At 40.6% G+C, this 12,592-nt stretch overlaps 1 protein-coding gene across 3 annotated transcripts in view; it reads right to left on the reverse strand.

The window, feature by feature from the left end:
* Positions 1-12,592, reverse strand: part of bgm (bubblegum) — a 75,045-nt gene that overhangs the window by 5,718 nt on the left and 56,735 nt on the right. For all 3 annotated transcript variants that reach the window (XM_065236055.1, XM_065236064.1, XM_065236071.1), the window contains exons 5-8: positions 4,717-4,818; positions 4,242-4,642; positions 3,728-4,178; positions 3,399-3,668 (exon numbers count right to left, since the gene is read on the reverse strand). In XM_065236055.1, the coding sequence (XP_065092127.1) occupies positions 3,399-3,668; positions 3,728-4,178; positions 4,242-4,642; positions 4,717-4,818 (1,224 nt within the window). The remainder of the gene's footprint in view (positions 1-3,398; positions 3,669-3,727; positions 4,179-4,241; positions 4,643-4,716; positions 4,819-12,592) is intronic.

The raw sequence follows: 12,592 nt of genomic DNA on the forward strand, positions 1-12,592 counted from the left end.
AGACGTAATCTACGTCAAAAATCAACTTCCACTGGGTTTTGACACATCACTGAGTTGAGCTGTGATCGGAGGGTTGGTATAAAGCAATTTTAGTCTTTTAGTAAACACTAAATAGACGTTGTTGGTTGTGACAAAATTTAACCTCCTAAACCTAAGTTCTCACCTAGTAGGTTAGTGTGTTTTTTTTCTGAGCAGATGCTATACCCAATTGACTCTGACATAATTTAACTTCAAAGTAGATTGGTACGTCTCTTGATGGACGCTTAATTTAGTTGTGTCCAACAAACATCAAACCTTTGTAGTGTGAACTATGCAATATGGTCTTGTTTGGATGGATGAATTTTTGATTGTTTGCAGTTGCAAAGTTATGATTGAATAATGATTCAAAAATACGTTAGCAATGCAAGACAGTCAAGGTGCCTAGAGTGGCATTATTGAGTATTCTAGATCTGCTTAAATGCTTAAAAGCCTAGTTACGTCTGCATGGCATTGTGATTTTTTTTTGATTTTCAGCAAAACAGCTGTAACTTTTTTAACCAGTGATATTCTTGTTTAGAATTGAAAATAAAATAAAAACAGATCAAGTGAATCGAATGACAGTGAAGTCATGACTTTTGACGTAGAACTACGTCTTTGTCGACTATACTGGGGTGCAAATCAAAAAAATATTTGTGGTGAAATAGTGTTAGGTTTTGAACGCTTGTAACTTTGTCATGTATAGATGAAATTAAAATCTGAATACGCCAATCGATAGGATATTACTTAACAAATCCGCATAAATAAATATGTTTCCAATTTTCAATCAACAAACTTTTGAAACATGTGAAAATGATACTTTTATCACTGTTTTCATGAAATAAACGTTTTACCCAAACCCAGTCGTCATAAACGAGTACCACTTGTTGGCACATCATTCTGCTTAAACCTTAAAAGATATAAAAAAGCGCTGTTTTCCTGCCTTTGCTCAGATCATTCTTCGCTCGACTGGTGAGTAGTTCAGTCCGTATTTTCGCTCGAGTTCTCATTTCGATTTTGTTTCGTTTTGTGCTGTCGCGTGAAGTGTCGCCACCTTCTCGCGTTCTGGCAAGTTTACTTGAACTTGCAAACACGAAACAAATGGCGCGTAAACGTGCCAATGAAACAGCAGCATGATAATCAAGCCCAGCGCGTCGCAAGATGACGCCGGAAAACGGCTATTGCAAGCCAACCAGTATGCAGTACACCCGGAAAAAAAATGGCGATGGTTACGCCGTTCCCATTGCTAGAAGAGAGCGGATTCGTTCGCTTTTCACGCCGGTGAAGGATGCTGCCAACCTCGCTTCAAGCTTTGCAGCATTGGTACCAAAATCATGTGCACACAAAAATCAAAAATCAAAGAAAAAAATACATTGAGTTTTGAGTTGTTCATCTATCTGCTCTCGATAGTTATAACAAGCGAGCACGTGAGTGGTTGATTACGGCTAAAAACTTTGATCAACTTCCAATAGTTAACCATTGATAAACAACTATCATCTTTATGCCAAACAAATCTTACATTCAATCTGTATAAAATGGTGTAATTAAAAATGAATTTCAGTCGTAAATGACCGTGTTATAACCGTTCTAAACCTGACACTATTTCGTCACACCTTTTTTTATTTTTACCCCAGTATAGTCCGCAGAAACGTACCCAAGCAACAATTTTGGTTTTATGAGGGTTCTGTAGATAATGATTTAGACCTGTAGCATGCTTTAAAACCACTATAAAACTTGCAATGTTGCTTGGGTAGTCCTACGTCTAAAACAGATGATTTCAATTGTGACAAAATCCAGCATTCTTACTAAAAAATCAAATGCTGTGCTTAATCATATATTATTAGTTTAGAGCAAATGAGTGTTGATTAATCTGTTAATATGCTCTTAAAAGCGGGATCAAATGAACTGTTGGTCCTCATCTACACAGATCTGGCAACATTAGTGTGCATTTTTTCAATGTGATAAAGATCTATGTCAGACCTCTCATGAAACCAAATCAAACTACCACAAGGTTTGGCCAAAACCCATGATGTAGTTTTTGTTCAGGAAAAAACTAATTTTCTTGGATTTATGATATCTTTTCCAATATTTTTATAAAAATCAAAACGTGCCTAAGATTTGATACAGATTATCTAATAATCCAATTCAGCAGCAATCCATTTATAATACCCATTCAGTAAATTTTTGTCTAATCTTAAACGATCTATGGATACAACAAGTACGAATGCCTCTTGCAATATATGATATTGAATGATCATAATATTAGTAAAAAATTCCAATATTTCTCAATGTCAGGATCAGCTAAAGTTGTCTCCAGATGAAACCCACCGAACTGTCCATAATAGTAAGTCAGTCCCATCTGTAAAACACTGGAAATGAGAAAACGACTTTCAAAGATTTTACAAGTTTTCTGAATTGACACTTATTTTCGAGGGATAAATTTAAAAATAAACGTACAATGTGATAGAATGCATATATGTTGACCTAAACATATTGGAAAAATATCGTGATATTTTTATTTTATGGCCAACATCTGAGTGGGACTGACTTGCGGTTACATTTAACGTCAATGAGAAAAATAACCGCAAGTCAGTCACAATTCCATAACGATTCTGCATTAGTTTAGCACAGTATTTAACAGTAGAAAGATACCATGGTCCCATAGACCGTTATTTTATGTTTCTGGATTTGTTCCGCTGGTTCTAGAGCAATGGCCGGAACATATTCCGGTGAGTATGGGGCTTCATCAGACCAGAGCTTTTCATAAACGTGCCAAATGAGAATTCAAAAATAAGGTCAATAAGAGTCATGATGAGTAACCAGCACCATGTTGGTCACTCCCGGACATGTTTCTGGTATCCCCTGGGAAGTGGTAAATCCTTTTAAGATCAAAATCCATCAAGTGATACATCAAATCACATGAGAATTCAAAGCCATATCCATTGGCGGTCAAACTGAGTATCGTAAGAACTATATTGGCGACATACGGACATGTTCCCTAGGGGAAGTGAACAAAATCTGTCTTGAGACAAATCTCATGATGCGATGTGTTGTCTAACATTACTAGTATTTTTTTTCTAATGGGACTGACTTGCGGTTACTTTTTGCTGTGGGACAATTTGACTTGGTATTGTTTTTCATTTTTCTTGAACAAACCACCTTTTCCAATAGCACATCTCAAAAAACATAGAAAGATAAACTGAATAATGATGCTAACTCAAAATTGATAAAAATGCAGATGGAACTGACTTGCGATTACCGGCAGTGAAGCAATCGTAAACTACCTACATAACACATTTCATGATTGCAAAAGATCAAATTAAAGGAGACAGATGGTTCATTGTGGTCACCTCAATCTAATGATTCCCAGAATCGGTACATACCTTCGGACACGGACCAGCGGCGATGATCTGGCTCAGCTTGGTGTACTCCACTCCAAAGCCCTTAAGCCATCCAATCGTCTCCGACGTAAGCTCGTCCTTCGGTTCGCCACTGTCCAGGTTCATGTGCGTTTTCAGCGTAATCAACATCGTCAGGAACTTGCGCTTGTCACCGACCAGGAACGCGTTGCTCACCTGCATCAGCTCGTTTTTGACCAAGTTTTCCACGTGCACCGGTGGAATGTTCTCACCGCCAGCGGTAATGATTAGTTCCTATCGAACGAGAAATCTCATTGGTCTGGTTATAAAAAAAAGTCACAATCAAGACTCACCTTAATTCTACCGGTAATGTAAATGAATCCCTGATCATCGATGTAGCCCACATCTCCCGAGTGCAGCCATCCGTCCTCATCGATAGCTTCCTTAGTCTTTGCCTCTTCACCGACGTATCCCATCAGAATGTGTCGACCGCGCATGCAAATTTCCCCGTGGCCACGTTCGTCCGGTTTGTCAATCCTGGTCTCACACCCACCCAAGCTTTTTCCGATCGTGGCAAAGTTGTAGCTATCGGCGGTAGTCAACGAGTGAGCTCCACATGTTTCCGACATACCGAACGCCTCCATGATCGGCAAATCCAAGCTCATAAAGTACTTCTTCGTCTCCGGATCCATCGGAGCGGCAGCAGTGACCATTGTTACGCACCGGCTCAATCCCAACGCATCCTTCACCTTGGATAGCAGGAAGTTTCTCACGAAACGATACTGCCAGGAGTTGGTTGGTTTGCTGTAATTTTAGGACAATGCAATTGTTAATGCTTGCTTGCTTTAGAGCAATCAATCTTCTTACCCGTCCATGGCATCCATATGGTGTTGCAACGTAACACTCTTGGCCCACGAAGAAACCATCTTTTTGGCGGCCCCACTCTGCGCTCCAATGGCCAACATCTTCTCCTGAATCTTCTCGTACACCCGAGGCACACCCAGCATTCGCGTTGGCTTGGCTTCCTGGAGTGTATTGATCAGCGTTCCCTTCATGGCGTCCTTATCGGCAAAGTATACCGTACAGGCGAACTGCAAGGACAGGAAGATGTCCACCATCTGGGCGGCGATGTGACTTAACGGCAGGAATGATACCAACACTTCCTTTCCGTACTGGATCTGGTCCAACCGTTTGCCGATACTGTACGAATCCCAGGTCAAACTGTCATGGGACATCATCACTCCCTTCGGATTACCCACGGTTCCAGACTACGAAGAACAAACAGAAAGAAAAATAGTCCAATTACATTACTCAGTCTCAAAATCCTTCTGCATCTACATACGGTGTACACCAGACAGCAGCACTTATTAGTAACGATGTTTGCCAAACGAGTCTTGAATTCCTCTTCCACGTCATCGGTATTCATCTCCTCTAGCTCGGACCACTGAAACGGATACACAGGAAGGAAAAAAATAATTGCATTATCACCATTTTTCTCTCGAACGGAAAATCTATCGGAAAAAAAATAAAAAGCAAAAACAACTAGCTATAATGGGATTAAAAATCCGTCACTCTGCCTTCCACCTTCCTCGTCATTGGCACGGACTACAACACATAGCTGACGGCAATTGACATATTTGTACCCAATTGTGCCAATTTTGTTTCGCTGCCAATTTTTCACTGCGTCCCCAAGCCGAGCGATCGAAAATGAAGAAGGAAAGCCATCAACAACATTATTGCCATCATCATTTTTCAATACACCCACCACCTCCACGAAGGCAACGGCGACGGACGGATGGTGGCGGCAAAAAAAGGGACAAACACACGTCAAAGAAGGTTACACGGTACCGGTGTGTTCCCCAGACGTAATTACCGATTATATGATGCTGAACTGCTGCGACCTGGCAATGATGGCAAAAATCGACACAGAAGGCAGACTATAACGAAACGCGAGAAAAATGTACACCTTCGGAAAAGGGTGGGGGGTTAGATGTTCTCGAGCTCGGTCAAAAGTGAAAATGGGAAAAATTTACCGGACGGAAAACAAAAAAGCTCCATAGCACGTGGTGTAGCAGGTAGCGTGAACAGCAAAAAAATGTTTCATTCTTGAATTAGGTACTTAGTGCAATGTGATACCGATTGGATTCCTGCACATTTTAAGGGGGAGGAGAGACTGCAAACGTTGTGTGACCACATTCTGGAAGTGGTATTATGAATAAAGTCTCCCTGCTATCATGTCTTATGACTGTAAGAAGCTTGAATCCGGGAGTTGGAAGGTGACAGCTCTACCGTAAATCCTATAACCCCATTTCAAAAACACAAATATTTCGGAACTAACTTCACGCACAAAAACCACCGCCCCAATACACTATCGATCAGGGATGCCAGATGTATTTAAAAAAAAAACTTCAGAAGACCGACGAAATGTCTTCACTGCTACTTTCAACATTTTCAGACGGGGGAAAGTATTCAATATTTCAAATTTATAAAACTGAGTCTTTACAGAAATTCAGAGAAGTCAAGAGAATTTTGTAGAAGTCCAGGATAATTCGTAGAAGAGAACTTCGTATAAGAGAAAGCAAAGTTTCATACAAATCGGAGGAGGTCGATACGGATTTTTTTTAGCTATTTTGCCTGGAACTGCTCTATTAGAACACGGTTGTTTTGAACTAATTAAAATTGGTATAAATAGAAAATTCGAGTTTCGAAAATAAAAGAAAATTGAGCTCATTCTGCACGCACTCCTATGAACCCACGTTTCCTATGCTAATATTATAGCAAGAATTCGCTGAAATTTCACTTCCTTTGAAATATTTCTCAGAGTAACCTTGGTATATACCCATTACATCATGCCTGCCTAAAATGTTGCCCACCAGCCGCGGGATCTGAATTTCAGCAATAAGTACATTCCAAGCCCTATTTATTATCAGCAATACGAATAGACAGAATACATTTTAGCTAGTTTGAGCAGATTAGGTTTATAATAAATTAGATTTTTTTTCTCAGAATTCCCATGACATTCATCTCAGAATTATCTTGGAAATTCCCAACTAATATTGAGGCCTGAATAGTAGCTTGTTCAACCAAAATTTAGCTTTTGATCAGCTAAAATGTGTATTGGATTCTCTTGAGATTCTTCTAGAAAACTCCTTAGAATTCCTTTGAAACTCTTCTCAAAATTCCCCTAAAATAATCCTCAAAATAAAATTCCATTGGGAATAATTTCAGATTTTCATTAGATCTCTTCTCATAATAATAATGGAAACATGCTTAAGAAATCTCTTTAAAAATTTGTTTAGCATTCTCCTGGAAATTTCTTTGAACATAACCTAAGAATTTCAATCCCATGGAGGAATTCTAATTCTACACCAAATTCTATAGAAAGCATCTTCAGAACTCGCATAAATATTACTCACAATTCTCCTTAAACTCTCCACAATAGTCCATTGTAGTTCTCCTCAGAATTCATCCTGGAGCACCAGAAACCACGTGAACAGGAAATATAGGAAGATAAAGGAAAGATCGAGAGCGGTTGCCAGCTATCCACGATTTATGCAATCTAACATGGTAAATACCATTTACCATTGGAATTTTCCTTTGAAGTTATGTTAATTATTAATTATTTAATGGTAAATGGTATAAATGGTAAACCCACCTATAGTGGAGATGCGTTCGTGCAATGTGTTCCTATGGAGTCTCCATAAGCCACTATAGGATCTCATTGCACTAACGTACCTCCAGTATAGGTGTGTTTACCCTATACATATTTTTATACCGTATGCGTGATAATGTTTGCACCATCGTACACATAAGGTTCCCGTTTCACCTGTGCATACAATGCCTTGGTTTTCTTTGCATGCACGTAACCTATAGCTCATACCGTAGTAGGCTGTGTATAAAATAAAATGATTTACTTAGTTTGACAGTTGCACCATGACAAAGTGGCAGCGTATTCGTGATTTGTCCCAAGCGCAAATGTCGCAAAAAGACATTTCAAGCGCCGTGGGAGTGTCCCGGTGGACCGTCAAAAGGGTTTTAGACCGCGAAGGTGGCCACAGGTCGTCCGAGTTCAGCTCGGGTTCCGAGGGTTATCGCTGCTATCAAAAGGAAGATTCGGGTGAATCCAGTGCGTTCAATAAGCAAAATCGCAAAGGAACACGGGATCAGTGACTTTACGGCACGGAAGATCGTAAAGGAAGATTGCGGGGCGAAGTCGAGGGCACGGAAAAAAACTAACATGATTACCAACCGCATCCGGGAGCTACGAGTCGAACGATGCAAGAAAATCTTGAACTTCCTTAAGCGAAAAAATCCGGTAATCCTGTTCACCCACGAGAGCATGTTTACCGTCGATCCCGTATAAAATTCCAGAACCGACCGGTATATTAGTTCTCTTCCGGTATATGAAACTGGCTGATGAACTGGCAGTTGCTTTGGGTCTGTCCATAGCTACGCAGATCGTTTTATAGAGAATGTAGAACCACCTTCCTCCGTGAAGACATTCATTCATACTGTAAAACTAAACAACGGAAGGGATTTTTCGATTTTTCGTTTTCGGATTCCTTTTTCGAAACACAGATTTAGTTCAACGGTAAAACTATATTTTCCGAAGAGCTTTGAATGGGTTGGTTTATTTCCTTTAAATCCTGTTATAATTGCTTATCTTTTGACATATACGCGTATTTCTTCAACTACTTTCAGACTTCATCAGTACCAAGTACTCAACACCACTTGGCACTGAAATACGCGTATCTGTCAAAAGATAAGCAATTATAACGGAATTTAAAGGAAATAAACCAACCCACTCAAAGCTCTTCATAAAGGGATTCTGTTAAGAGGTTCGACAAATTTAAAGGATATATTTCCGTTTACTTGACGACGGTTCAGAACACACTGGCTATGCTTTCAGTTACATTGGGGCTTGGACCAACACGCAACTTACTCACACATCCGCGGTCACTCCTAAACAACTCACACACCAAACATCAATCGCTCACACCAATGTAGCCAGTTTAAGGAACTTGTGCAACCGAGTCGTTACATTACATATTTTAAATGCTTGGCAACTCTCGAATAATGACCGTTGATACCAAATCTAAAGGTCTATCTAAATCTGAAGCCGTTCTCACGGTGTCCATTTTGATTAATAATTTATTATTTGAATGTCATTGACTTAGCCCACTCGATTAAGCCACAGCTATAAAGCTAGACCATGCTGAAGGTGGCTAGGGTCGATTTCCACTCCTGTTTTTGATTTTTCCGAATTTGAAAAATTGTGGAAGTGTTTAAAAATGTGCCGTCACAGAGAGGACGGGACGTAACACAGCCAGAAACAAGTGGTGATAAATATTTCGCCGAGTAGGTATGGTAACTATAATAATGATTAATCATGAATCTACTGAATGTAAAGGCATTACCTGGATCATCATGAATTGTGTTCCATGAATTTGAAGATGGTTAAAAAAACATGTAGATGCCTCGTTTGAACACGCCTGCCATCATGATCTCTCCTGTTCCGGGAACTTCCGAGTTCTCAACTCCCATCTCCGGACTAGACCCAGTATGCTGATTCAGAATTGGATGCCGCGTTGTGAACTGGAACGCTGTAAACCAGATCGCACTGCCTGTCGCATTATGGAAGACCTCGAATCACTCGATCCAGTCGCGCTAGCTGTTTCCCGCCATCAAAGTCGTTCTATTTCCTGCCATCAGCGTCGTTCTGGACCTGAGGTTGAGTTCGATGGTGGGGTCTCCCAACCATCGTCTTCAGGCAAGTATGCATATGTACATTAGTTACAGTAATTTTCCTGATCAGCATCCGTGTTCCAGTGCAACGCCTCAAGCATCTGCCGGCTGTTTCCAGTTGAGAAGCACTTCTGATACTGCCCATTCACAACATCCGCTTTACTGTTCGAAAAATCTTAATTCATCTCCGGGACGCACAATAGACCGCTCTTTGGAAGCTCTTGGTTCCTCCAGCCCAGTCGTATCGATTCCTGCCAGCGTTCAGCATAGTCGTCCTGGACCTGTGGCTGGATATGAATCAGGAGTCTTTCACCTTGCCTCTACTGGCAAGTACAATCAATATATTGACTATTCACTGCCTGATGCCGATCAAATTTTCAGCAATTCGGAATATGTTAGTCATTGTGATGATGTCTCTGTAACTCCCAATCCTGGGAACCGTAGAAAGCCCCACAAAAGCCCCAAATCCCTCCGTCTCAGTCCTGCCATCAGCAGCCTTTGTTCATCATAGTCGTTCCGGACCTGATGTCGGATGTGGAGAGGGGGTCTTCCAACCCACTCACTATGGCGAGTATCCAATCAGACTTGATGATGGTCAGTTATTGCCTGATGTATCTGTGATTTCCAGGGAAAGCCGTCGTTTGACTCCTTGCCGCAAGGTGATCTTCTACCAAATTGTCCTGTGTGAAACGTGGCTCGATTATCGAACGCTTTCCAGTCAAGTCTTCGGTTCTGACTACGAGGTCTTTCGTTGCTATCGGAATCCTAACAACAGCCGTAAATCTACTGGTGGAGGTGTCCTTGTAGCTGTCCGTGGCGGGTTGGAGGCAAAGGCCATCGAGAACGATTCATGGAACTATGTTGAGCAGGTTTGGACAGCCATCAATCTGGATGATCGCACACTATTTCTATGCGCTCTGTAAATTCCACCTGATCGAGTCCGGGACAATGAACTCATCGATACTCACAGTTATCGAAAGTACCACTCCAGTTGATGAGATATTCATTTTGGTGACTTCAATCTGCCAGGCGTTTCGTGGAGTCCATCTCATAGCGGATTCCTGTATCCAGATTCTGATAGCTCTACATTTCAAGCAGGAGCTACATTTGGCGTGAAAATAATTGGTATAGCTTCAGCCGAAGTTATTTGTATTTTAGTAAACAAACTTTCTTTTTAGTGAAATTTGATTTTTCAGCTGTATCTAGAAAACTATTCTACTAAGATTTTTTTCTGACTACATGTTTGGATTCAGCACACGATTTTACATGGGAAAAGATTACCAGCGTAAAATGTTCAAATATGCTGTAAACTAGTGTTGTTATTAGTATTATTGATAATGTTAAAATTTAATCAATTACTCAGCAGGAAACAGTGGTGTTTCAGGCGCTTGACATAGAGCATAAGAATCATGGCTATTATGTCACACTGTACAATGCACAGCATTGCCCACACAGCAGCTGCTTAATCATGTCATAAAATTAACAGTCTCTTAAATAATTATTAACTATTTCATTTGTCGTTTAACTAAAAACAATTTTGAGCAAAGTTGTAGTTGAGAAAATTTTATTCAAGCACAGCCATAAAACTCTTTTCTGCATAAATATGGACAGCCATAAAACTTCAATTGGTATGTGCACAGTCAGTTTCATACCAAACAAAGTCAAATTTTGGGAGGCTAAGTAGGACCCTTTTTGGAACCATTTAAACACTGGTGAACATTTTGACATTGGATAACGTCTTTCGGCAACATACGGGGGTACAAAATTGAAAACAGTCATTTTGGATGCGTTACGAAAAATTAAACGATTTTGAACGATAATAACTCAACCGTCTCTCGATAGATTTACGAGATAATGGCATCAATCGATTGGAAATATTTCCAGCAATTTGCTGAATATTTCAAAATTATTGATTTCATTCTGTAAACTATTGAAAAATGGTTAAAAGTAAACCATTGTCTAAAGATGGTGAAAATCGATTGATTTTTTTATATTTTTATACTTTCTCCAACCGAGACATCAGATGTGAGTATCTGACACCTCTGATATTTTCTGTTCTACTATATAAGCGTCCAACAAGGTCGCCCGTTCCATCATTATCTATCCGATCGTTGACCCAGCAGCAGAGCAGCAGAGCAGCAGTACCAGAGCAGCGGAAGCAGAGCAACGGCAGCAGAGCAGCGGCAGCAGAGCCTGGGGGCGAAAGGGCAACTACGCCGAGTGCGTTGGTGCCAGTGCTCCTGGTATACTTTTCAGGGCCACAACGTTATCAAGAAAGAGTTTAACGATTAATTTTCTAATGCCTTTCCGACACTTGAATATCGAAACTTGAATCTTCGCAGAGCCATAGATTCCATTTTTATTGCATTTCTACAAAACTTATTTCAGAATCGAACTCGGCTTCACAGACTGTGTGAAGAAGAACGATGCATCATCGAGCACAACCCGTTCCGTTCCAAAAACGTCCTCATCACAACCTCCAAAACAACCATCTACCCTCTCGACATCTCGAGTGGATTTCCCGGTTCATCATACCACCTAGCGCTGTTCTACTTATTGGTAATAATATTTACACGGAGTTCACCGCACTCGTGGTTGAAGCAAAGCGACCGGCATGCAAACCGCTCATCAAAATCGCCATCGCCATTCGGTACCCATGCTCGGCATAACCATCATTCCAAAACCACAACCAAAACGGCCCTTTTCAGGGCCACCAATAATTCGACAAAGAGTTAGTTTTGAAGACAATTTCTTTCCAGAATATCACAGTTACACTTAAATTTGGGAACTATACTGGGGTGTGGGAACGCTGGAAGGGGAGATGCTGTCTGTCTTCGAACTACCAACATCATTCCAAAGCTCTTCCAGGGCGACAGAGTAGAGCAAACCCAACAACATCAGCCCAACAAAACGACCCTTTTCAGGGCCACCAAACTTTCGCAAAAGAGTTATTAAGGAATATTCCTAAAATATAATATACACAATTAAGTACAACACATAACAGACATCATCCAACGCCAACCCTGCGGTCGTATCTAGTATACAACCCTTCCAACTTTACTTGGATTTTAAATGTTGCATCAATCCAATGATTATCCACGCAGGGTGAAGCAGGGGTCTAAAATCTCTCAAAAACTGCCCACTTAGTTTGTGGGCTGCGTCATGGAATTCTCCCTGGAGTTGTCTGAAAATTTCCCTCAGCTTTTATCCAGCCTCATTCCGTTGATTCATTGTGCAATTTCATTGCTTCTTATAGTGCACGGAGTAGCAACTATTGTGCAAACTAAGTTAATCATAGTAACTCACAACCAGCCCATAAAGATACACAACTAAAGGTTAGACTACCAAATTAATTTGAAAATTAGTCCGCAATGGATTTCACCTCCGGTTAAGTTCTCCCTTCCCCAGGCGATTTCTACTTCCAAAACGACAACTTCTCGTGATAAAAACCGTGTAGATAAGCAAACTCAGAC

Source organism: Ochlerotatus camptorhynchus, unplaced genomic scaffold, assembly GCF_037179485.1.
Source record: "Ochlerotatus camptorhynchus isolate MF236.1 unplaced genomic scaffold, CSIRO-AGI_Acam_v1.1 ptg000040l, whole genome shotgun sequence".
Classification (NCBI taxonomy): Eukaryota; Metazoa; Arthropoda; class Insecta; order Diptera; family Culicidae; genus Ochlerotatus; species Ochlerotatus camptorhynchus.